The 26,303-nt window shown below is 46.0% G+C and overlaps 2 protein-coding genes across 3 annotated transcripts; one reads left to right on the plus strand and one right to left on the minus strand.

Moving 5' to 3' along the window:
* The first annotated feature begins 213 nt into the window (after positions 1-213).
* On the plus strand, positions 214-4,903 carry LOC114852453 (secretory carrier-associated membrane protein 5-like). 2 transcript variants are annotated; one of them, XM_055507630.1, is made up of 8 exons: positions 214-391; positions 610-689; positions 1,048-1,112; positions 1,194-1,313; positions 2,491-2,647; positions 2,894-2,995; positions 3,826-3,943; positions 4,124-4,903. In XM_055507630.1, the coding sequence occupies exons 3-8, from the start codon at positions 1,106-1,108 to the stop codon at positions 4,301-4,303; spliced, it is 684 nt and encodes a 227-aa protein (XP_055363605.1). In that variant the 5' UTR covers positions 214-391; positions 610-689; positions 1,048-1,105; the 3' UTR covers positions 4,304-4,903. The 2 variants fall into 2 exon arrangements, with proteins under 2 accessions (XP_055363605.1, XP_029000677.1); XM_029144844.3 differs by having other exon boundaries at positions 214-689.
* Positions 4,904-12,970: 8,067 nt separating this feature from the next.
* On the minus strand, positions 12,971-25,856 carry loxl1 (lysyl oxidase-like 1). The gene is made up of 7 exons (XM_029145456.3): positions 24,369-25,856; positions 20,289-20,397; positions 19,484-19,621; positions 16,279-16,435; positions 16,086-16,181; positions 15,847-15,962; positions 12,971-14,917 (listed from the first exon to the last, which is right to left on the minus strand). The coding sequence occupies exons 1-7, from the start codon at positions 25,426-25,428 to the stop codon at positions 14,911-14,913; spliced, it is 1,683 nt and encodes a 560-aa protein (XP_029001289.1). The 5' UTR covers positions 25,429-25,856; the 3' UTR covers positions 12,971-14,910.
* Between the last annotated feature and the right edge of the window lie 447 nt (positions 25,857-26,303).

The following is a 26,303-nucleotide window of genomic DNA, read 5'->3' on the forward strand; positions in this document are numbered from 1 at the left end:
AACATCAACACTGATATAAACAACTTTTATACATTTTCTGTGAGTCAGAATTAAAATTAGGATTCTAGGTTCTCTGGTCACATAAAGATTTAATTCCTTTGGAAATACTGACATTTATAAGAGTGTCACAAAAATTCCAATACAACTTTATGCAGTGACTTACGTCACTGAGTGACTTTAGTTTCTTTGCAGCTCTGTTGCTTTTACATAAGAAATATTATGTAATGCTATAAACCTCAATCCGTATGTGAAGCTCATAGCTGCTCATGGTCTGTCACTGCATCATCTATAAAACCAAACAACGAGCAACGTGGTCGCATGGTGATGCTTCCTGGACCCCAGCTCTTTGACGACGGTTGGAGTTCGCCGCCCCACAGCTTTACCTCCATCGGTGAGTCGCCTTCAGCACCATGGACAGAGAACCACACGGCGATTGGATCAACAATGCAACGTCAAGGATTAGAGTAATCCGCCTATTGGTGTGAATCGAAGTGACGGCGGATCGAAGCGCCGTGATTGGTCGGGCAAGTTGGGCTTTATTACGAACGGCTCAGAACAAACTATTGTGTTCGTGTAATAGTTTGATATCTTGAGATCTGCCGATCGCAGGTGCTGCAGCGTCCGAGGGACAGTGAAGGCATCACTGGAGGCTGCGTCCTGGGAACAGAGGAGCGGCGGCTCTGGAGGAGGTAAGCTGATTAGGATTCCTGGGAAATCCGTGTTTCCTGTCCGTGGCGGCCGCTTCTGTCCAAGTGTCGCATGCAGCGGAATCTTGCCGGGTCGTTTCATCCGCTGATCGCACGTTGCGTGCGCTCAAATAAATACGAGCACTTATTGGCGTTTTCACTGGTTGTTCAAATCTTATCACCGCCGCTGACGGAGACGTGGTCGGAGGACTCAGTGTGACTCCTCCTCCTCCTCCTCCTCCTCCGGTATTAGTGAGCGCACATGACTGTCGGCTAAACGCTTTATTGCCGGATGGGTTCGTGTATAAAAATAGTTACATCTTGTGGCGCTGACCCGCATTTCCCCCTCGGCTGACAACAGCTTGGACGAACGGAGGGAAAGGCCCATTTAGGCAGGAGTCGTCATCGGCACCGTCATCATGGCAGGTCAGTGAAAACTAACGAATCCAACACAAGCCTGAGAGCTGAGAGCGCGTCCTGTCATGATGCTGCTTGATGTGTCTGCAGAGCCAAACTTCCCCCCGCTGCCTGGATTCATCCCCATCAAGCCGTGTTTCTACCAGGACTTTGAGGAGATCCCTGAACAGCACCGCAGCATGTGCAAGAAAATGTACCACCTGTGGATGTGTGAGTGATTTAAGGCTCATAGGAAATTTAGCATGCAGTATTAAATGTGTTACACTATCCTCCCACACACAGGCCGTGCGCTCTTCACTTCCCTCTCTTGCACTTTAAACTGACTTCTCCTGTAAAAGTCTGAATCTTCATCAGCAAAGTAGAAGCTTTAAAAGACAGAGGACCAGTCAGAACGTCCCCGAAGGCCTCATAAAGTTTATTCTGCCCAGAGGTCACCTGATGAGAGCCATGTAATGAGAGGACAATGGCCTAAAATATTCTTTATTGTCTGAGGCCGAGATGCCCAGACTGGTTTATTTGCTAATGAGTCATAGCACTGACCAGATGGCCTTGGTTTGAGCACAGCAGTTAACGCTGAAATTTAATTAAACTATGTGAACCAGAAGCACTTCCACCACAGTTTATTATTCCATAAACAAGCCCGACACGTACATTTGTGATATTGCTGAGGTCTGGAGGCTCCGTGCTCATCCACGAAGGCGCGTGACAGAGCAGAAGACGTGCAAAGGAGCGTCCAGAGCTGCTGCAGTGATGACAAACACCGCTGCCACAGCAAAATCAGCGATTGAAATTTAAAAATCAAAATAGTAAATAAATTATTTTACTGGAGCTGAACTCTTTTCTTTCTACAGGCGCCTCTTTTTGTGTAACTCTAAACACAAACAGGTATTCAAAGTCTAAACTGCTACTCGTCTTTCGCCTTTTGGTTCCGCTGTGAAGCTTCATGCTCGTAATGCATGCTTTTATTTAACTGCACTTTCTTTAATCATTTATTGTTTTGTGTTGCAACAGCATCTGAAGCCAGTAACAGTCTTTCCGCTGCACGTTTGGAAAAGGAGAGAATGATTTGGTGGTGGTCGTGATGCAGCGGTGCATCGTTTTCTCTCACTATACACTTTCTATAGACCAAAGTACTGTATATGATTTTAACTGGCATAATGTAAAGCAGGAATCTGGCTCCAGAGGCAGCTTCACCATCACCACCATCTTAATATCTATATAATACGAGAGTTTATGGAGACTATTGCTGGTGCACAACTTAAACTTGTTATTTTCTGCAAGACAATTCCCGCATGCGCCTGCACGTGCACAGGGCGTGCACCTCACAGAGGGATGAAGAGGGTTCTTCCTCATCATCATCTGACGTGGTTGTGCTCTGCTCCCGCAGTGAACGGTGCCACACTTGCAGTAAATCTCATTGGCTGCTTCGCTTGGATGTTCGCTGGCGGTGGAGTGACCAACTTTGGTTTGGCCATAATCTGGCTCCTTATGTTTACTCCCTGCTCCTATGTCTGCTGGTTCAGGCCCATCTACAAGGCCTTCAAGTAAGTCACACATAGATTACTTTACTCTGATGCCAGCCACAGTTAGTGAGATTCTTCAAAAACACAATGAAACTTAACATTTATATTAACGATTTATATTCAACCTCAAGGAATGACAGTAAATAATAATCTTGATTTCAGGATAGAGTCATTTGTGTAATATAATCAATATTTTAAGTGGAACCAAAAAGTATTTATTTTAGCAACACTATATCCTCACTTTATACTATATTCTCCCCTTTGCAGGACCGACAGCTCCTTCAACTTCATGCTGTTCTTTTTTGTTTTCATGGCTCAAGTTGGAATCAGCATCATTCAAAGCATTGGCATCCCTGGATGGGGAGTGTGGTAAGTGCTGCACATACAGAAGTCAAAGAATGCTCAGAAAACCTGTGTGCTTTGAATATTCTAAATACTCACAGTACAGGCTGCAGAAAACAGTCACAGCTATGGATGAATCTAACTGTCTGCATGGTGAGGCAGTGAATTACCGACAGTCTGGTTCAACTCAGGCCTTTGACTCCTAAGCTGTGAGAGTGGATCAAACAGATCCCAGAAATCTCCCTGTGTCTAGAAGAGCACAGTCCGGAGAACAGCTAAGACTCTGCTCAAAACCCTCAAATTCCCACCATCCTTCAGCTCAGAGAACTCCCCAGAGCTGCCGACTAGTCAGCGTGTCCCTGCTTCCATGCAACTGCTGCTGCTGCTGATTGTCACTGGTTCAGTCAACGGTTTTAACCGTACAACTGGTCATTTTATTGAATTTTGGTCCATCTACCAACTTTTATAGATGAGCACATTTTGTTATGGAACTCAAGTTGTTTCTAAATCCAAGCAGGTTGACCAGATTAGACCTTCACAAAACTCCCCCCATATAGGTTTTACGATAATCCTGTTATGAGAATCTAAGAGGCTGTTAAAAACCTCTTAAAAATGTCACCTGACCCAGGGTGATGCTCAGAAATGAATATTATTACAGTCTCCATAAAGCTCCTAAATGTCACCGTTTGGATGTGCCCGCGTACGAGCCATAAAACATTTACCTCAGCATCATTTCAGCCGTCTGAGTCCACACAATTAATGGCATATAACGTCCAGATGTTTTGAGGCGGCGCCGTGAGCACCAACAGACGATAAACGCTCCCACTGTGTCGCATGAATCCTTGCTTGTGTTCCAGCGGCTGGCTGGCGACCATCTCCTTCTTCAGCTATAATATTTTGATTGCACTGATCATGCTGGTCCCTACCATCATGTTCACCGCTGTGGCGTCACTGTCCTTCATTGCTCTCACCCGGGTAAGAATGCGACTCCCTTAATTCTATCCATCTACAGTAGGTAAATGTAGACAGATGCTATTGACTGATGGGTTTGATCCACTGGATTTTTCCTATTAAGTGTATTTAGTGTATTATTATTTATAGTATTAACCCAGTGATACCATCAGCCCTGATGAGTGTAACTCACCTCGTGTGCAGATCCATAACTTCTACCGTGGGAGTGGGGCCAGCATGTCCAAGGCTCAGGAGGAGTGGGCTACGGGAGCCTGGAAGAACCCCCACGTCCAGGCGGCCGCTCAGCAGGCGGCGATGGGGGCAGCGGCCGGAGCCATGCACGATCAATACTCCAGCCCCCAGTACACCGACAACCAGATGTAGCCTCCTCCAGCCCAGCAGCCACTCAGTCGTCAGTTAGGCCGGCGCTGGAGGCAATCACACGTCTCTCAGGAATACTTTCAGTCAAAAAGGTTATTTGCATACGTTTGGATTGTTTTTGTTTTTATATTTGTTCACATTTAGCACTGATGGTGTGACGTGAGTTCACCATTTTCCAGGTAAATATCTCAGTGGGATCTTGGTTTTCGCCTTCCTGCAGGGGCTTGATAGTTCATTTCTTCTCTTCTTTTAGAGTTTTATATTATTTCACGTTTTTTCTTTTGTTTTTATGGGACTAGTCTCGAATGTGGATAACTTTAGTGGCTCCATAGTGAGGCCTCTGTGCTTTGTGTTGATTTGATCTCTTTATGTGGAGCTTAATTTATAGGAAACTGATGGGTAAATGGTGACATAATTATTAGGTTGTAATGATGTTACTTGTTTATAAAGCTGTTTATTTCAAACTTTCAAGTAAACCAAAGTTCATAGTTTCATCATCCATCTATGCAGATTAATAACGTTTGCACTGTGAAATAAAATCATGTTGCAATGTGGAAAATAAAATCTGTGAATATTACAATAAAAACAAGAACTATTGCAAGAGACTGTGAATCAAATCCTACCTAATTAAGTTATTTGAAGCTTCCTGTTGACATGTTTTCTTTGCACTGAAACAGTAAGTGTCAGGAAAATAAAATCACTTTTAATGAAGCCGCTCTAAATTCAGCAAGTAACCAAAAGCAACTGTAAAATAAAGCCAACGTGTCAGATGCTGATGCTTCTTCTGTTGTCTGACTGTGCGGCCACTGGGGGGCGCTGGCGGACTTAGCATGAGCCTCCACATGTACAGATTACCTTCATTTATCCTTCAGGAACCGTAGTCTGCACATATGGCCACAGTTCTTTGACTTAGTTTGGTTTATTTTTGCTCGTTCTTCTTTGCTCCCTTATCAGTCGCTCCCCCATTAAAATGAATGATGGCTACGGAAATCAAGTTAATCGCTAAACACACATTCCCAGGACAACGTCGAGCACTTTGTTGTTTTAGGACAAACGTGCTCCATGCGAGCGGCATCATTTGCATAAGGTGGAGGAGAGCGGACGACGAGTGTGACAGCGTGACCCAAACAAGCCTCGCTTCCACAGCAGCAATCTGCGTCGCACTGATGTGATCATGTGGAGGGGCTGACATGAACCCGAGCCTAAAGCCTTGCTCAGTGGCACCTCAAAACGGCACGTGGCTGCTTTAGTCATTATTCCTCCCACCACACCAGCGTTAAATGTTGCACAGTACGAGCAATTTCTTAGTTAAAATGAACTCTCTGGTCAAAATGACAACATTTCCTTTAAGTGAGCTTGGTGCATTCTCTAACAGGAAGTGTTTAGCGGATTCTATTCGTGCATGTTTGTTACTGTAGGTTCTATTCATGCATGTTTACTGGGTTTTATCAATGCATGTTTATTACTGCAGGTTATATCCGTGTATGTTTATTACTGTAGGTTCTATCCATGTACAATATGTTTAGAGGGTTCTATGTATGTAGAGTTTAGTAGGTTTTATCCATGTACAATATGTTTAGAGGGTTCTATCCATGTAGAGTTTAGTAGGTTCTATCCATGGATGCACAGCATGCTTCCTTAACACTTATGACATATGACACGTTAATGCATCTACACTAGACGGGTGCATACATAGTCTACAGTATGTGGTTCTGGCGTCAGTGTTTTGTTGTATTTTCACTATTTAATCAGGACATTATCGTTGATCATTAAAATGTAATTTTGAATTGTTTCCAATACATTACACACGTGGAATCGCTACTGCAGCCTCCACGTTCACACACTGGTGAGAGGAGAGCCCAGGCCTGACGCTTCCTTCAGGTGGCAGTGTTGGACCTGTGCTGGCGTCCAACAGGCTCACTGACTGCCCAACACAGGAATATTAATGGTGGTGATTGTGAATTATTCCAGTTAGCAGCAGTTGCATGTTTCTTTTTCTTTATTACTGTTATAGGATGATATATGTAAAGTTTAATGTACAAAATACATCTGTACATTTGCACAAACAGTAGTGACACTTGATTATTGCTATTAACGAATCCATAACGTGTTTTAACTTCAAGGCAAAGCAAAGTTTGGATGCTGCTGGTGAAGTGTTCTGATTGCAGTTACACCATGTAACTAATGGCGTCTCGCTGTGTGTTCAGTCACAGCACGGCAGAGGTGTGCGTTGTCTTTTTGGGTCACAAACTCCAAGGGCCATAATTAACAGTTTATAGAGATGCAAATGGGCAATTCTGCAAACAATTATGAACATAATTACTTTTTTCTCCCCTTTCCTCTTTCTTTCTATTTAAAGACAGCTTGATCATTAGCTGCCCAATTTACAGAACCTCTGGCTGCACATGCACATTCTCAGGGGCAGAATTGAATGACTCATTCCCACTCATTGATTCCACTGTTCTCTAGGTCAATTAGTAAACTTAGTTTGGGATTGTCTTTCATGTGCCCACCATTAGTCTTAGTCAACTTAGACTTTCCTAGTTTAAATTAATGGAAGGAGCTCATAGTGAATGACAAGGCACGAGGACGAGAGAACCTTTGAGCCACAGTCAGAGTGGAAGAGTTTAACAGAACACATGTACTGTACATCTGGGAGCGATACACAGGCATAAAAGCAAGTGAGAGCATGAATCCACGTGCCTTCAACAGAATGAAAGGGTTAGTAACAAAACAAAAAGCCTCTGTGCTCCGTCAACCTGAGGTCAGACTGCACCCTTTAAGGGAACCTCACCTCTGGTCTGTGTGGCTGCTGCTGAACCGCTGATCATGAGACCGATCGGAAAACTCTTCTTCACGTGCGACCTTTTGAATCAAAGCGCAGCTTAAACCCCGCCCGAGTCACGTTGTATCACCAGCCGATGAACTGCATGTGTTTCGCCTCATGAGGGTGAATTAAAACGGCCAAATCTACATCATCTGCTCGCCAGCTTGTCCTGTTGTCGTCATGGTGACGACACGCGAGGAGAATGAGGCCTTGGCGTGAAGGCGGCTCTGCTTGGCTCAGAGTCGCTCCTCCCAAAGCGTAAGTGGCAGTCAGCGCGCTGCCAGGCACCACTTTGACAAATAGCCACGCGGTCCGTGAAGACAAGGCGTCGTGGGCGCCTAAGAGCTCAGCAGGGACGCGGGGGCTTCCATTGAGTGGACGCGTCACGTGTGTTTATCGGCCGGGCTTTTTGCAGGCAGCGCGTGAGCACGCGGAAGCTCAGGTTTCGCCTGCGTTCCCTCGGGCTGAAGCCGTAATGCGATCGCAGCACAAAGTTTAAAAACGCCGTTTGTTGCGCTTCATCTCTCAGTGAGCGACGTTTTAGAAATGCACCCCCTGCTGTGCTGAGCCTGATGATCCCTGAACCACCGGCAGAAGACGCCGAGCAGAACGAGCTGCGTTTATTGATTATTAAAAATAAAGAGAATGTAGCAGCATTCTAAGCATTTACGAAGAGAGGAGACACAACAACAACAAACATCTGCTTTTTTCGCTTTGTGGATGCATCAGGATTCTGTTTAGATAAATACGAGTTTGCAGAAAGGGAACGTCTTCCCAGCCCAGGTGGGATCCTGCTCAGGAGGAAGTCCAGTCGCCACACTCTGATTCTGAGGTCTGTTTGTGAGTCACACCTTTAGCATCTGAGTCAGATCTGCCTTTTTAACTCCAGCCAGAATGAAATGATTGGAGGCACTTGGATGTTGTCTTCTCATGTTTTACAAGTAGGCAAAACAAGCATTTTTAGAGGAAAAGCATCTGGGAAGTTTTGATTTGTTATGAATGAATAACCATATTCTGCAGCTGACAACCAGTCGTGTACCTGAAGCTGCAAGTCGTTGCTGTCACTTCTTGTCACTAGAGATTGTGTCTGGCAATTACAGTGTTTGTTGGTGGCTGCTGGTGGATCCTCTGGGTATTTATATTGCTGTATAATTTCATGAATTCTTTCACAAGTCACACAGATGCAGATATTGGGGAGGACGAATCCACAGAAATCCATTTAAAGTTTATTCTGTGATTGTCACCTGCTCTCAGAATAACAAGTGTTTGCTGAATGTATAAGTAAAAAAACAGTCGCATCAATCTCCTGCTATTTACAATATTATATGTCAAATTTCAGAAAAGTTAAGGTGCATTTTTTTTTTCAAATCTGGAGTTACTAATTGTGTTGTGACAAACGTAACCAAATATACAAATCAGCAGCTCCGAAAAGCTGAAGCTGATGAAGCTGATATATATATATATATATATAGATAGAGATATATATAGATATATAGATATATGATAGATATATATATAGATAGATAATATATATATATATATATATATATATATATATAGATATATATATATATATATATATATATATATAAAAAATCAGCCTCAGCCTCCGGCCGACCTGCTCCCGTCCAATGAGGGAACGCTGCAGCCGCCGGCCCCTGAACTCACTGCTCTGACGATAGGAGCCCATTCAGTGACAGCGGACCATCATGAAGGATGGTCCTGTCGGGGGGGCGGCCGCGACAGAGCATCGCTCCCTGTGGCTGACTTCATCACTGAAGCCGAGGTGTGGACAGATGGTGGAGTGCGGCGCCCGACTGAAGCTGGAATCGTCCCACTACGAGATCGTAACACAGGATTTGCTCAAATCGCCTCGACCATAAACAGGAACATCCTGACTTCACTCTCCACCTTTCGGGGAAAGAAAGTCTTAATGAGAATTTATGGCCCCGTTGTTGTAACCGTGGCGACTCGCTGGGACGCTGGAGGACTCGTCCATTTGCATACTTTAAATTGATGACTGGGTAAAGCAATGAAACGAAGGCGCGGCCGACGCCGGCGACGGCCAGATGTTTCGGTGATGAGGCAGGCGGTGTTTAAAGTGTCAGGCTGCGCGCTGGAGTGTGCCTCGTGTCTATGACACAAGCTGCTTCTTTGTGGTATCACGCCCATCGCGTTGCATGTGGAGTGTTAACACAAGGAGTGAAATGTTTGTTAACTCAGACATACAGTATACGGTGGAGTCAGCTCTGTGTAAAGCCAACGCGGGATGAGCTATTATCAAAACAAATGAGCCGGCGACTGCAGCTGCATGTAAATCAGAAGGCTGTTCCCCCTCAGCCATTCACCATCGCGCCGCCAGTGCTTTCTCATTTGCCTCTATTCTTCCTCTCACCAATGCAGCCACGCGCTCCTTCCCGCAAACATGCAGATTTCCCCACATCTTTATTTATTTAATTAGGTTTCAAAGCGGAGCCGGAGCCAGAAGAGAAGAATTACCTGTGGCCTTGATATTGTGCCACAAAAATCTCTTCACAGTGGGCTTTGTGGAAACTAGACCTCCGGTCTGGAGCTGGACTTTTTGCCAGTGTCGGCTCACAGACTAGTCCCTGTTCCCCCTTTGCACTAAATTCAATTACGCTCACATAAACCTGCTGGAGTGAAGAATGGAGGTGTCAAGTCGTGTCTTTTGGCCTCGTCTCATTGTGAACCAGCTGCTCGAATTAGGGCGGAGTGGTCTGAGACTGTGTCAACAATTAAGTAATGCAGCCGAGGACGGAGCCGGGCCGGACCGGACCAGGAGTCCGTGAGTTAAGCACTCTGCTCATTAAAGGCTTATGTTTTTAAGACTGCACATATAAATCCTGCAAATTATCCTAAAATATACAAAACTAAGAGACATTCGCACTGTTACATAAATATTTATGTGTTTAGCTCTTTAAGACGCCGTGTGCAGACGAGCAAAGCAAAGCGCCCCAGACAAAAAGTCGGATTAATCACAAAGAAATGTAACTGAAGCAAAAACACTTCCTCATGACGTCACCAACAACTAATACACACAACTCTGATTGTGTCACGAGTGAAATTTTAAAGGTTTGTTTTATGACGGTGATTAATTTTATGTTTATTTTCACCCTTCTACAACAGCATCGTCTCGGATCAGCGCCACTGCTGATCTCAGTGATCACCGTGTGCTTCTCCATCCCATCACGACTGCCTCTTTAAATCCCCTGAAAGGTGTTTCCTCGCCGCTCCCCCTCCCGCTTCCAGCATTAGCTGAATTACACTGTGTTCCCACAGGGGCCCTGTTTGCTCGCTTACGTCTTGCCACAGAGAACGCTGGAAGATCTAATCAGTCCTGCTTCACTTCACCTGATCTGTTTCCTCAATTAGGTTCCGCGCACGCAGCTGCAGAACGCTTGTTCCTTCTCAGGTTTACTGGTGAAGTAAATACGGCCGGCTGCACGAGGAAATATTTACCTTGTGGGGTTACGGCTCTCGCTATACGTCTTCTCCTTATCCACCATCTGACATAACATTTGCCGCCTAAAGCAACTGCTTACATGTGTCATGAGCCCATGTTGTGCTGTGTGCAGCCTGGAATCCTTCCTCCTCCTCCGAATACTAAAACGGCGCCATCGCTCTTTGGATCTGGTGCCGGCGCGTTTGCAGGAGTCACGGTCGGAGCGAAGCGAGTCTGCAACGTTCAGGAGGTCTTTCAAGACGACCTGAGCCTCATTTAAAGCCTATTAGGACCGCGGTGGTTCCTCTGTGCTGCCTGACGTCGGTGCTGAATGTTCCACAGGGGCAGAGCAGAAACACTGCACGACCTTGTAGCTCATCAGTATCGTCTAACCCGGTTACTTTATAATCTGTCGTGCTGTTCTGACCATTTATTTCAAGCGCTCGTCCCGCTGTGCTCTGTTAATTCACCCCTCCAGTCACCTCGTGGTCTACTTTCTTGCATCTCTGACATCATGTGCATTCCACATCTCAGTGTACGCCGCCTTTTGTTCTGTACAGGCTTCGGGGTATTTTTTTTTTTGTTTTTTATGTGCTCCACTCCGAATTTCACGGTGTTTGGATGCACTTGGGAAACACCCCCTAACACGTTTCTGATAAATACAACTTCCTATTCATTTGTCACAAGGAATGCTACTAAATCATTTACGCGACTAACTCAATCGCTCTGACAGCCGCTGCAGACGGAGCTGTAGGGAATGTGCTCAGTGGCGCACTGTATGTCCTTTTCATTAGCATTATCAGGAGCATGACGCCAGTACTGTCAAACAGTCTCCTGGTGGATGTTTGCATTACTGACTGAACTCCACTGAGCACTGCGAGACCTCATTTGTACTCGTTTACCAGCAGCTGCAAGGAAACGGAAAGGAATTAAACTTGGCAAAGGCAGCCGAAGTCTATCCAGTCTAATTACAAAAGTAATAACTGCTCCATACATCATTTGACTTATGTCCACCTCATTAGGAGCCGTCGGTGTGTGTCTCTCCCTTTTCTCACACACATCAACGTAAACACAAAGAGTCAAAGCTGAGCGCACGCCAACACGCACTGCAGCACTTCACAAAACAACATAATGTGGCGTAGAGAGCTGCAATGAGGTGGTTTGGTGTGAAGAGCCCAACAGAAGAAGTCCCATCGCTGGAGCGGGGTTTTTATAGCGACAGACGGACCCGAGAGCGAGAGCCGTGCATCAAAATAAGCAAATAATGGCTTCGCATCTCACCTGGGGACCGACGGAGTGTTTTCCCCCAGGAATGCGTCCTGTATGTGATGTTGAAACACCATTGTTCACAGCAGAAACTACCGTAGTTTTGGTGAGTTTTCACAATCAAGTGCAAACAAATGCAGTATAATTACGCCTTCATGAACAGTGTCCAGTGATAGAAGGAGATGAAAGGAGCGGAGCTAATGCTACGGCTTCGTCGGCTCCTTCCATTATCCTCTTCAAACTTCTTTTTCCAAAGTAAATCTTTGTTATCTAAGTAGCCAGTTCTTTTACAGCTTTCCTGTTTCGCTCACACTTGGATGCTCTGGTGCCTAAACATTATCTACACGCTAGAAAAAGTGAAAATAAAAGCGTGATGAAACCCGTTATCGCCCCACCAGCCGCGTTTACGAGCCTAAATCTCTTACCGCATGACAAACAATGCGGGATTGAGTTCTCTTTTCATGTCCTTTGATATTTCGCTGCTGTGAGACACATGCAGCTGCGTTGAAAGAGTGGAAGCAAAATGAAAATAGCAGCCATTAGTCTCCTCACAAATAAATCAAAGTGTTACTTTGTGCTGTCATTTAGTTTCAATACCATTGCAGCACATTCCCATTGTTGCAGCCTCGCACTGGTTTCAGCATAATGAACCTGAGGCATGTGAGTGATCTGTTTTGGCGCCTGTTTGCTGCTGAAAAGGCGTCACAGGACGTCAAACTTAACATGTAAATATGATCTTTCTCCGGTAGCAAAGCAGATTATGGAATCTGAAGTGCGGCCTAAAGGATTCCTGTGCAGCCACACAGCGGGAGTCTTTACCGTGGGGCGCCTGGTCGCATTTGTAAAGGTCAGATTTGCATCCCTGTCGGAACCATGTATGACAAAAATCACACCCAGTCCCCGGAAAATGCCTTAATGCATTGAACACATGGGCCCTAATCTTTAATGAAGGCAATATTTTTGCTGACCTGTCACGCCTGTCGCGCAGCATTTTCGTTGCACCTACTGATAAGCGCGCCGTGCAAACCCGCAGATGTGGACTCGAATGCATCGCACTCAAACTGTGCTGCATCAGCGGTGAGGAGAATTAACGCTCCGTTCCCAGCACAAAGCAGACGTGTAAAGTATTTATTGTATATGACATTTTTGAGAAAACCACATCTAAAATGCTGTATAATCGTCACCTACTGCTGTGCTGTTCTTCCACTGAATGTCACAATCACAGGAAGCTTACGGGATAATCACCAGCTGGTGTATTTGTTACAGATCAAAAAAAAAAACAGCTACTGCCTATTTACAGTGCAATATAAAAAAACCTGCACGCTCTGGATAATACAACAGATCCTATGTACAAAGTACACATGGAACAGAGAACACATTCGGCTGTTAGATCAGCACACGGAGTTAAAACTGGGAAAAGACCAAATTCTGTGATGAGACACTCTCCATTGTATTAATGCTGTATGAAGTTATTGTTAATATAAAAGTGTCTGTCACGGGCAAACTCAGTGAGGCACTAAAAAGTGGTGTGAGGACTGTGACATCACATGTGTGATGGAATAAAAGCGATCATTCACTGTCTTCCTTTTAAAACATACATTTTATAACAATGTCAACAGATGCACCTTCTTCCCTGTGCTCCTGTATTCCTACAAAATGAGCCAATGGAGGTCGGTGAGAGAAAGTCTCATTACTGCATACTGGAACTTCAAGTCAGTCAAAACAAGCCTTGCGTTTACGTCCCAGCATGTGCATTTGTTTATATATTCAGTAGATTAGAGGATATTATTTTTTGGGAGGCCACAGGAAACTTCGTCTCACATAACAGGAGAGGTAGGTAAAGATGGCTTCTGACACCCTGCATGATGATACCCAGGCTGTAGCAGTAGTGCTTCCTCCAACAATACCTGCTAGCATATTACAAACATATACTGGAAGGTATTGTTGGAGAATGTGTCATAAAATACTTATCTGGAATAGTTTGAAAGAAATGAACACATACATAAATGCAATGATTTAGAAAATACAGTAACAGTTTAAAATAGATAAACAAAGTACCATTAGTTACAACAAAATCATCTTCACCACTAGAGTCATGCATCAATGGAATATTTGTATATATGTCTTCAAAAGGTATAGAGTAGGTGACATATGTGCCACCTGACCAGTGTTGGTAATTGAACAGGAGACCCCAGGACTCTGCATACGCTACTGGGAGACGTGCTTTATGGAAGCACCTTGTTTGTTCCTGTTTTATGGAAATAAGGAAGGACAAGCGGGGACATGCAGGGGCTTTAGAGAAGTGGAGTGCCCAGTATGCTGACTTCCAGTTTGATGGAGCTGACGAATGCAAATGTGACCCCCTGTCCCTTTCCTGTTATCACAACATTAAAGAGGAAGTGCCCAGAGAATCAGCCTGTCCCAGCCTGACCCACGGAGGGGGGGCGCTGGAAAAAACCCAAACTTAACACATTATGGTTCTTCTGAGTCACTGGGCAGACGGATTCACCTGGGAAGACTTTGCCCCTAATTTGTTTTGTCGCGTTGTAGCTGAAACCCACGACTTGTCTGAAACACTTCTGGACTGGCACCGTTTCACGCTTTATTGCTAACTCACACCCAACAAATTTGCGGTAGGTGTTTCCATTCAGGTCCAGTTTGAGCAGTCGTGTGTCCAAGCAAGCAACCGACTGGGATGGAAACACAATACGAGAAATGGAGGTGGTCGGAAAAGAGACGGCGGGGACAGAAAGAATGCGTTGGTTCATGTTCGTGATGTGTGTGTGTGTGTGTGTGTGTGTGTGTGTGTGTGTGTGTGTGTGTGTGTGTGTGTGCGCGTGTGTGTGTGTGTACGCGCGTGTGTGTGTGTGTACTGTAATGCTGCTGCTCTTTTTATTGGCCGTGGAACCCTTCAAAAGCCCAGCGCACCGAAACAGCCTGAAATAGTAAAGACCAACCTCAACGAACAATGAACCAACAACAAACGAATTCCATTCACATTTCAATGGAAGAGCAACCAGGGTCAGTCGAGCGCCGCAGCCTCCCAGAGTCTGATCAAGACCTGAAAAAGAAACAAACAGCACATTTTTTTATTCCAGAGAAGCTACAACTCTGAAGGATTCTCATGCAATACTCTGTGTGCACATGTCGGTCGAGCAGAAGAGACTGGTACAGTAGGTGGAACGGTCAGAGGTGCCAAGAATGTTAAGCAATGAGTTCACTAAACACAGTGCTACATTAGTAGGAAACAGGTCTGAGAGTGTGGAGACCCCACTGTGGAAGCACGTCACCCACGCCTGTGACATCATCAGGCTCAGCATCAAACTGCATGTTGACCCACAACAATGACGGACAGAATTCATACCTCATCAAGGGGAAATTTCCAATTAGTAGAACCTGAATCACTTAATGACTTCATTACTCACTGTATTTATTCAAAGTGGACTCACTTAAGCAGAAAATTACAAATAATTTGCTAAATGTTTAGATGAGTGTGGATATGTCAAACTGACGGTGAAACTAAAGCTGGAACACTTGAGCCAAATGAAGCTTTTTTATGTGTTTCCACTCTCCACATTAAGGCTTTTCAACAGGATGTAGCAGTAACTGTGAGCGCCATGATAAACTTCTTAATAGTGCTATTGAGAAGTTGAACACACAGAGACATGTCCCTTTGATAACAGTATGAAAGTTTCAGGGACGATTCATCTCCACCCGATAACAGAAGTCATTAAAGCATCAAATGCTTCAGCCAGAATCCATTAAGTCCACTAAGTACTACCAAGCACTCCTTCATAAAACTGCATTAACGGACACCCTGTCATAAGCGTCACTGTAACAACACAACCCCAGATTTATGGATTGCTTTAGTTTGTGTCCCATAGAACACCTAAAGATTGCCCAGGGTTCAATTGTACACAAAGGTGGAGGATCCTGACAGGGTTCCAAATAGATCAGTGGAAACAGGATGACAGCTGGGTGATAACTTACTGTGATAGCTTACAGCCGGTCGCCCTCACAAATCGCCCCGTGTAGTGGATGTTACACCTCACCACGTTATTGGTGAAGTCTGATTCCAGCACCAGGAACTTTGGATTAACCTGGACCTGGAGACGGAAAAGACAGACAGGAAGGAACATTGGTGCTCAGATTAATGTTTGCACCTCGTGCGTTGTTGATCTGAACCTTTACTCTCGTCCATAAACGATCCATGTCCACGTGACGCTTACCTTTAGGATGTAGTTTCCAGGCTGCACGTCTGTGATATCAATCCACTGACAGTCGATATCTGCATTATACGTATCATAGCAGCCTGGACTCAGACCCTGAGCAGAAGAGGACAGGATCTCATCGCTGATACACTAATGATCACATCTCATGTGCAGCTTCCTCGTTCTTCCATCTGCTGTAGGATTCGCTTACCTGCGTGTGGGTCGTGCAGGCGTAGCGCTTCAGGTGGCCGAAGTCGCAGGTGGTGTCCTCCAGGCAGAAGCTGGCCTTGTGTCCCTCGGCCACTTTGCGGCCCGTGTTGGTCTCCAGCAGGTCGTAATGGCTGAACTCGTCCATGCTGTGGTAGTGCCTGTTGGAATGAGCGAAGGGTCACTCAGCTGCGCAGCACGGGCCGCTCAGCTGCGCAGCTCGGGCCGCTCAGCTGCGCAGCTCGGGCCGCTCAGCTGCGCAGCTCGGGCCGCTCAGCTGCGCAGCTCAGGAACAACAAGGCGTCTGTCTGTCTCATCCCTGCTTTTTGCATTCCTCCGTCAGACGCCGACGCTAACTAATCATGACATGGACTAATTATAATAAAGAGGAAAAAGCATATCTCGCCAGTGTTTGCAGCTAATCATGACGCGTCTCAGTACTTTGGCTCAGCGTGACATCTTGCAGCTCAGACTCGGGCTCATTGCACCGAAACGACCAGATGCGTTGCTGGAAAGCAATTCTTCCGTCACCTTCTGTAGCCACTTTGTCTCCTTTCTGTTTGTTCTGTTGCTACCAAACAGTCTCACTTATTAAATTGTTGGCAGAATTTAGGTTAGAGCTTTGTATATTGGGTTAACGGTGTTTACCTTCTGCTTGTCGTAGCTGAAGTGACACTTTTTAGACAGATGTTCCTGTATAATCAACCTGATGACCTAATCTGTCAACTGTTTCCAGAGCGATGTTGCATCTTGACATATTGGTTTCAGTGCATGAACGGACAAAAGACATGAATTAATAGCAGCAAAAAAAATGTCTTTCTGAAACACATTAACAGCCTAATGATGTATGAATGCTGTTAATTAGCTTGTATCACTCAGCTACATCCGAGGTGTTTGCATGTGTGTGTGTGTGTGTGCATGCATAAATCCTTGCAAGCACGTGGAAGTCTCTGTTTCAGTGCAGGACTGTATTTCGGGGCTGCGTGCAGTGTGTTGGTGTGTGTTTGCTCAGCTTTAGCAGCTTAGGGAAGCCTGGGTGCACATGGCCCCTGATCATCTCAGCTGAACCACAGTCTGAACCGAGAGGCTCCGTCAACGAGCTGGTGCTTTTGAAGTCATTTGCATTATTTACTGCTACTGTAGATGGCCCAGGATGCCTTTCCTTTCCTCTCCTTTTCCTCTCCGTCCTTGAGTCTTGCACATCAGAGTGAAATGACAGCATAATTATGTGTTGATGACAAAAGCTTTGCTATTTGGCCAGAAGCAAACAATGCTTCTCTGTATAAAGGCAGTGAGCAGCAGGAGAGAGCTATTACTAAACATGAAGAGTTGAGGAGTCACAAGATTTTACCGCATGTGTGCTCAGGATAATGTATAACATACAGGAAACAACCTCAGCTGAATGCAAGGCCAGCAGTTATATTGTAAATAACACAGTGTTCAGTTCATACAGATGATACAATGTATAATTATCTTATCTTAGTCTTCTAGGCAGCGACATTTACTCTGTCCTGAACTGTCTGTGCTGAGTCTTTAAACCTACAGCAACATTACAGCAGCTCCCAAAGCGGCGTCCAGCTGAAACAACATAGCAGCTATTACAAGAATTTATTTCCATAATCTCTTTCCTCCTAAACGGCTTAATACACAATACTTAAATGCTGTTGACTGCTGTTATTTTAGCAGGTGAGGCAAACGCCAGACCTCTTAACGTCGGACAAACTCAGACTGTGTAAATGTTGTTCTTTCGTCTTATTTCACGGCCCGCGCCTCCACGCAGCAGCAGCTTCAACTGGAACGGTCATTAAAGATTGAAGGAGGACTCGGAATGAAAAGTAGGTGCTTTCCACTAATGGAGCAAGTGACCACTCAGAGGCTCCTTTTTCCAACGAAGGGGCACCAATTACTGTAGGCGTCACTCTCAGGTAGAAGTGAAGCTCAACCGCGTATTTATGATTAATACGCACATGTTGGTGTGTTTCTGGCTCCGTGTTTGTTTTAAGGGGACATGGCACCGCACAGTCTTTGCTTGTGTTTCCTAAACTGGCACAAACGTCGGCGCTGGTCTTGAGATGATTATCTGGACTATGTGCAGTATGTGACTATGCGTGTGTGAAACGGAACGAGAACAGAACGAGTGGAAAACAGAGGAACAGAGCGAGCGCGGGAGGTGCTGGACTGCGAGGTGCCTGGAGGGGTCCCGCGCTTCCTCGGATTCCTGGATCCCCTCACTGATTATGTCAACTACAGAGAATGTGGTTCTGGAAGGACACATAAAGGATTTAACAGGAACGAGTTGTAATCGTAACGTACAACATCTCCCAGTTCTTCCTCCGAGTCATGAGTCATTTTCCACTGCTGGAGCGAACGAGGATTAAACGTTTCTCACATCTCACCTTGGGTTGTAAAACATCAAGGGCTGCAGCAGAAACTTTTAGAATGATAAAGAACGCGGCTTTTAAGAACCGTGGGACAGCGAAGGGCACTGTAGGAATCTGCGCTGGAGACTTTCTTTCCGTGAGAGCATTTTTGTCCCAGTGACCTGCATCCACGGCGTCACGCGCCACGAACCCGTGCCTCGGATCGACAGGAAAACGGGCTGATTCGTCATTCTGATCACACAGACGGTGGAATGATTGCTTTGGCTTCCTGCCTCCTGGGAACCACTGTGTAAATGCAGACTGATGTCAGACAGCAACAACAACTGCCAATCTCCCGACGGCCGGTCAACATTCCTCTAAGATGAGGAGAGCGGAGCGAACCTGGCACCGGCGTCAGAGGGTGGGCGCTCAGACGCAGATAAGAGTCAGTCTACATGGAACACACTGTCATAGTACAATGACAGTGCTCTCAAAGTCGCACCATTAGCAGTCCCTCAGCTTCAAAAGTCCCCAAGAAAAACAACTTTCCAAATTGGCCCAGTCCATAAAGCATAAAGCTAAACACTGTTAATGCCCCGAATGGCAGCAAAAATGAAATCCACTGGGACAAGATTTTGCGCTACAATAAAATTACATTGACATGCGACACGTTGGCTTGAGTTCATAGGTTGTGAGAAATATACATTGAGGCAGCATTTTCAGAGTTGTTAACAATTCACCTTTGACACCGGCTCCATCACTGTTCACAGAACATTCATTTCTCATTTAAACACATTCAAATCAGATCTCTACCTTAAAGACACAGTAAGTGCTCCATTCAGTACTCACTGGTGACAGCTGTGCCACTCCCACGTGTGACGTGGCCTGTTAGGCATGAAATCTGCAGTTCCCTTGTTCTTCACCCTCTGGGGGAATCGCAGAAGGACCCTCACATCATAGTCAGTGGTCTCAGGGTTGTAGGCGGAGCTGAGTGGCAAACAAACAACTCAATCAATGAACGGGTGAAGAAGGGTCTGCACAAGAATGTCAGGACGGCATTCAGACGAGCAGGAAGAAGCAGGACTGGAACAAACACGGAGGCATAATTCATGATAGCGGAACCGACTTTTCCAGCACGGGGACGGGAAACACGCTGTTGTTCAGTTCACTTCCTACGTCTGGGAAAGAAAAAGGCACAATCTCAAGTTCACAAAAGCAAGAAGAAGATCTGAGCCATTTGTCTTGTGGCTGTTGTTGACATTGGAGTGGATGGCAAATTACAACAGCCCATCTGTCGGTGAACGCTGCAAACTCAGACAGGATATGAAAGGGCTTTGAGGGATGGCTGTGCTCATGATGGGGAGAGGGCAGAGAGAGTAGCTGTAGGGAGAGGTCACTTCCATCATTTCAATAGCGTCCTTAGAGTGGAGCCGGTGGCAGGGCCAAGGCCTGGGGCTCAGAGGATGCTATCTGCCAACACAAAGAAATTATACCACCGCAGCCCGGACACCCAAAGGTGACCAGGCCTCAACTCACTCATTGTTTCCTTCAGATATTATCGCAAAGGATGGCGATATTTCAGGAAGCCACCCTAGAATGTTCTTTCACTGATTACTGGTGGAGGAATTAAATCACACTGAAGGACATCCTCTACCTTGACAGGCACTTCTCCTCGGCGGCGCAGCGGAGGGAGTACATGTGGGCTCTCTGGATGTACGTGGAGGCCTGCAGGTAGTTGGCATCAGGAACCAGGTCGGGCAAACCTGAAACAACGCACACATAGCTGGTGGTTCACTATGATTCCATTCACTCAGTGGCTGAGTGATGTTCTTGTCTTACTCGTCTTCCTCTGGGCTCTCCAACTTTGACAAGGAGCTTTTCTTTATATTTATCATCATTGTTTTTATTACCTGGTAAATTTGCTGGTGCTGATAGATGGTGTGATGGGCAATGAGTCCCCACAGTTCAAGACTAGGTCACTGTATAATGAGCCAGGGGCCATTAATCACTGTGTCCCAGATTATTATCAGGGTTTTCTAATGAGACACTGCTCATAAGCCTCTTGGACAAGGGAGACTCTGCAGTAAGAAATTATAAAGGGTTCCATTTACTGCATCGCGTAGAAGCATATGACGGAATGCTCCTCTTCCATTTTGGTTTAGTTGTTGTATTATTTCTGCAGAAATCATACCTTGCTTGCTTTCCTGGTTAATGTGATGAGATCGTCCATGACACTAATCCTAATATGTGTCACTTTAGCCTAATCTTTCTAACAGTCAACAGCGAGTGACTGTGCTGTGCGTACGGTGGATGAGGCTAAGCTAATCCCCAGCACATATTCAGTATCTGGGCTATAGTAACACACAAGTTCCTGCTGCATTACAGCCGCTGATCGTCGTGCGCTGGTTTCCGCTGATAACTGACAGACGTGAGCAGACGCGAGCAGACGCGCAGACGGACACAGCGCCGCCAACGTGAGCGCCAGACCAAAGAAGCGCGATCCCACGATGCTGCCTTTTATAGCGGGCTGGTGACCAAGGCGCTTAGAAAACACAGGCCCGACTTGTCAGAGAGAATGTCTGACTGCGTCGTTCCCAGTAAATGCCACGCAAGCGCGGGGTCTCTGGCATCGCTTATCAGCCCCCTCTGCTGAGCTCGCAAAGGCCAGACCTGCTTTGGTGGAGCTTGATCAAGCAGCCACGAGTCAAACTGTCTGACCTGCGGTGCCACGGCGCATTAGAGGAATCACAGAAACACCATGCACAACCTGCAATTTCTGTTGTAGTATGTTAAAGAATGGACACGAACACCGCTGATTAAACAAAGCGCCGTTATCTCTTGACTTCGAACGAGCACACGTAGCTGTAGACGCGTCCGCCTCCACCACTGCACCTTTAAATGAGAGCACTGGCCTTTGCGTTGCTGTGAAAACATCCCATCTGACAGCTCCCTCCACGCTGACATATAGGACACGTGGAGGCTTCCTGGGGCAGACACACACACACACACACACACACACACACACACACACACACACACACACACACACACACACACACACACACACACACACACACACACACACACACACACACACACACACACACACACACACACACACACACAAGCCCAGTGCGAAATACAAAGGTCTTGTAAAAGTATTCTCAACCCAGTTTCTTCCTCCTCAGCCTTGGAAAGCTTTGTTCCCTGCCCTCTAATCTTTAGAAATATGTAATTGGGTCTCTTTCAGCGGGATAAAGTGTACTGAAAAGCTAAAGCTGATCAGCTCTCGACAGCATGTGACAAAGCCACACATTGCACTCTAAGTGGGGCATAGAGTGAAAAAACTGAATCTTGCCAGACTTTTATACCACCTAATATAGAATAATAAAATACTCAAGGGCTCCCTCTCTTGATACCCTAGCTTTAAGCTGTGGGCTGGGCGCCTGCAGAAGATGAACACAAGGGAAAACGAGTTCACCGAGTTCGGTCCATAATGAAACGTATAAATGATCAGCATCTGATGATCAGCCTTCACAGTTCCCTTCGTCTGTAACTCATTTTGAGTCAGGTATTGTAGTAACAGTGAATCGATTAAGGGATCGTTCTGGGTAATAAGTCAGTTTAGTTGCACTTTGCTGATCTGCAGAGGTGCATGTTAGCAAACACGCTCCATGCAAAGTGTTTAATTAAGGAACACGTGTTCGTAATCTTTTCCACATGATGATTTGATGGAGATAAAAAACTAACAATGACGACATCTAAATTGCTGTGCACTGTACAGTAAAGTACACGTAAGTTTCTAGTCTCATATAAAATCAGGTGAGAAGAGCACTGGACCAAGGGTCATGTCATAACAGAACCTTACCTTGATTGGTTCCTACTTTAAACCAATAGCTATGATTTCCCCCAATTAGCATGCTTCACATATTTATCACTGTAGCTATAGCAACAAAGGTATCTGTCGACCCCCCGAGTCTTTCTGACACAGTAGGTCGTGTCAGGAGATACAATAAGATGTGTTACATTTCTTCTAGCTCTTCTGTTGCAGGACTCATGTACTGGATGGGAAGAGGACAGGAATGCAAGGCTCATAAAAACAAAATCCAGGCAGCAGTCATTTTTTATCTGATCTCTAAACACAGGGTCGACCTTTTTAACTCGTGTTGACTAACTAACTAACTGACTGAAGAACTAAAGAACTGGTTCTTTCCTAACCGGCCCTGTCGAAGGCGCCGATGTGAGAGATTAAGACCAGCTGTGGTCAAATGTGAAGCTTCATGCTGAGCAAAACAGTATGAGTCATTATTTTGTAATACACCACAACCTTGATTTCGGTGCTTTCACTTGCCTTTTGGTACTTGAAGAAGCCAGTGCCAACTTCACACACACTGATTTCAATCGAGGCAGAGCAATCTGTTAGCGTGACACTTTGAACACATTATACTTGTATCTTCATTCAGAATGTGTGCAGCACCTTTTACAGTGTGCTTACAGGACTACAGTAACGAGCCTGAGCACCAGAGGTCGTCTTTAAACCTAATCATTGTCAGCAGGAGTAACACAAACACTGTAATAAATCTGTTTGCCTTTTACTACATGATGAGGATTCAGTTAAACGGTTTAGTAATTCTGCACTCTTGCTGCACTTTACTACCACAGACAGAACACAGCGCCTCTTTCCAAAGTCTTTGTTTACCTCTTAATATGATGCAATAGTTACATTGACATGAAGCAGTGCAATTAAAATATCAGCTCCTCCCAGTCTTTATCACACTGGGAGCATGGAAGTATTTGCACACGTTAGCTTTTGGTGCAGTAGTAATAGCTCCAAGCTCCAGAGTGTCTAACGAACAATGGTTTCAAGGCACAAGATGAGGCAGAAACTAGTAAGTATCTGAGGATCACAGCCTCCAGTCAGAAGACGCAAAAAACACACACATTTGTTGTTAATCTTCTCCTCAGCAGTAAGAACAGACACAAGGCACGTTTCTTCTATTTCTTTGATTTCCTGTAGATGAAGCAATGGACCCCATGTGTTACTGGGACTTTCCACCCTCCCCCCTCCTCCTCAGCTTGTAGGTCCTGCACCACCCTCTTGTTTCCCCTCTAGTGTCCTGCAGCCACAGCTCACCAACACCCCCCGTCACCGGACCCCCCCCCCCTCGTGGTCGCCGCCACATTACCGAACTTTACATGCCTCGTGAAACAGTCGACTGTAGCGCGGTCCTCTGCGCACAAAAACAAAGTGCTGCTTGTGTGCACTCCGTGCATTGGCAGGACTTGCTCAACACCTGGTTTCAATAAGTGCACACAAGAGGGGAAAGATGAACCCTGTGTCCACTTTGCTGTGGTTGTAAATTGAAAAACAGGTTAGATTTTTAGTAGCTATTTTTCTCTTAATGCTCCAGATGTTCGAGAAACAGTAAAGAATATTGGATGAATCTGAGTTTGTACTTGAGAGGCTGGTTCACATATTTTAAATCGACACTGTATGTCTAGCAAAAAAAAAATAGATGACTTAGAAAGTGTTTTCCTTTTTTATCGCCCCCCCGAAAGCCCCTTTGAACACGATCCCTGTTTCTACTAAAAGCTAAACTATGTGGAGTGTTTTCATGAAGCCAAGCACATGGCTCCAAATCTCTCACATTTTCACATTTTGTGGCCTTTTCCTATTACAGTCTCACAAACCTGAACAAAATGGGCAATAGAGGCTACAAAAACCCTACTGTACCTCTCTGTTCTGGTCGATACACACTCCCAACGCTCATACTGGGGCTCTCCGGGGCAGAGTTTGGAGAATTCCTGACTGCAACAGGCTGCAAGAAGGGAGGCTGTGGTCTTCCATAGGGAGGAAACTGTTCATACTGGGGGCTTCTGACTGGCTGCTGACCGGCTTGTCCAGTTCTATCCACTAACACAGATGCAGCCTGGTTGGCATCAGGGATGGGGAGTGCTGCTCCTGTCTCCTCATTGTAGAGACTATGGGTGTATCTGTGGTCCAAGCCATCTGTGAACGGCGGCTGAGCTGCACGAGGAGGCACTCCAGGGTTGGGCCCGTAGCTGTAAGACTGGTAAAAACGGTACCCATCATCAAAATCAGAGGGGGAACCTGGGAGAACTGGGGCCACACCGCCTCCATAGCCTGCTCCAGGATAAGCCAGGCCTGTGCTGTAACCTCCTCCACCATAACCTCCACCCACAGCAGGCTGGAAGGGAGGCTCGTAGCTTCTGACGGCTCCGTCTCCAAAACCGGGCTCATAAGGCACTGGTTGAAAAGGAGACTGTTGAGGAAATGGGTATTGAGGGTAGGATGATGAAAATGATGAAGAGGAAGATGATGACGATGAAGAGCCTGTGGATGGTCTGAAGCGAGTGCTAGTAGATCCCAGGAACTGGCCAGCTGTGCCACCTGTGCCAGCTGCAGTTTGTCTCCAGTTGTCAGGCACTTGACCGAAGCCAAACGGATGCCTTGCCTGCCCACGGACGGTCTCCGAGGACCCTCTAGACGGAGCCTGACGGCGGACATTCCCTCCCTGAGGCCTGCGAGGACGAGCATCTGACACAACCACCCTGGGTCCTCTCTCCTGGGCTCCTGTCCCAGCGGGGACATATTCAGCTCCACTGTTCAGCAGGCTAAATACTTGACCGTTGTTCTCCCACTGGATCACCTGCCTCCAGGGGGTGGTGGGGTTCTCCTGGCCCTGGCCGTGCCCACGGGGTTGGGTGGCTTCTTGAGGCTCGCCGAAGCCAGGCAGTGCAAACACAACACACGCCACAACAACAGGCCACATCCTGCCTCGAAAGACGCCAAAGCTCACGGCACAGAAACTATTTCCTTCGAGTCCGCGAGGCTCAAACTCAAACCACCTGTAGCTCTGTCAGTAGAACATGTGTGTTCTCTTCCCGCGGGTACAGCTTTGGTGGGAGTATTGAGACAGGTTGAGAGATGAGACGTAAGCCTGTGGTTGAGTGCATCTGCGGGTCTGCCCCTGCCAGGAACAGAAGAAGTTGGATGTGCATCCAGCAGTAATCGCACCCAGTAGAGAGAGCGTCAGCTTCTGTAGACCCACTGGTGGTGTTACCATCTGTTGGTGCTCTGAGGATATGTCCGGACTCCTTGTCGGTCTGCTGGCTCGCCTGTCAGACTGAGCATTGCTCTGCTTTCCAGAAAGAAGTCTGCGCTGCTCCACTGCAAGCGTCTATTTGCCTGATTGCTTACAATGGGCTGTGAAAAAATCCCAAACTTTTTTTTTAAGAGAGGTCCCACATGGCCCTAGTGCTAGTGATGTTTCCTGGTCTGCAGCAGCCAGACTTCATAGCCAATATGACAGTTAACACAGTCCTCTGTATCACACTTCATGGCCTGGACTTCTTCTCCCATTTTAACACAAGTATTTAACACCCATAGGATAATGCGGCTTTAAAGCCACACAGAAACTTTAGTTGGTGAGTAATAGGAAAATTTACTTTTGAAGCCAGCTTAAATACACAAATCTCTTGTGGCCAAAAAGTCACATTCTTGTACGAACGCTACTAAAAGCAAATAATAAGAATGTGGTAACACGAAACATGACATCATGAATATTATAACGTTGCCCCTTCAACAGAGTTTTCTGTTTATATGACGAATATGCTGGGAAATGTGTTTAGTATGCCACACCCTGAG

This window comes from Betta splendens, chromosome 3, assembly GCF_900634795.4.
Source record: "Betta splendens chromosome 3, fBetSpl5.4, whole genome shotgun sequence".
Classification (NCBI taxonomy): domain Eukaryota; kingdom Metazoa; phylum Chordata; class Actinopteri; order Anabantiformes; family Osphronemidae; genus Betta; species Betta splendens.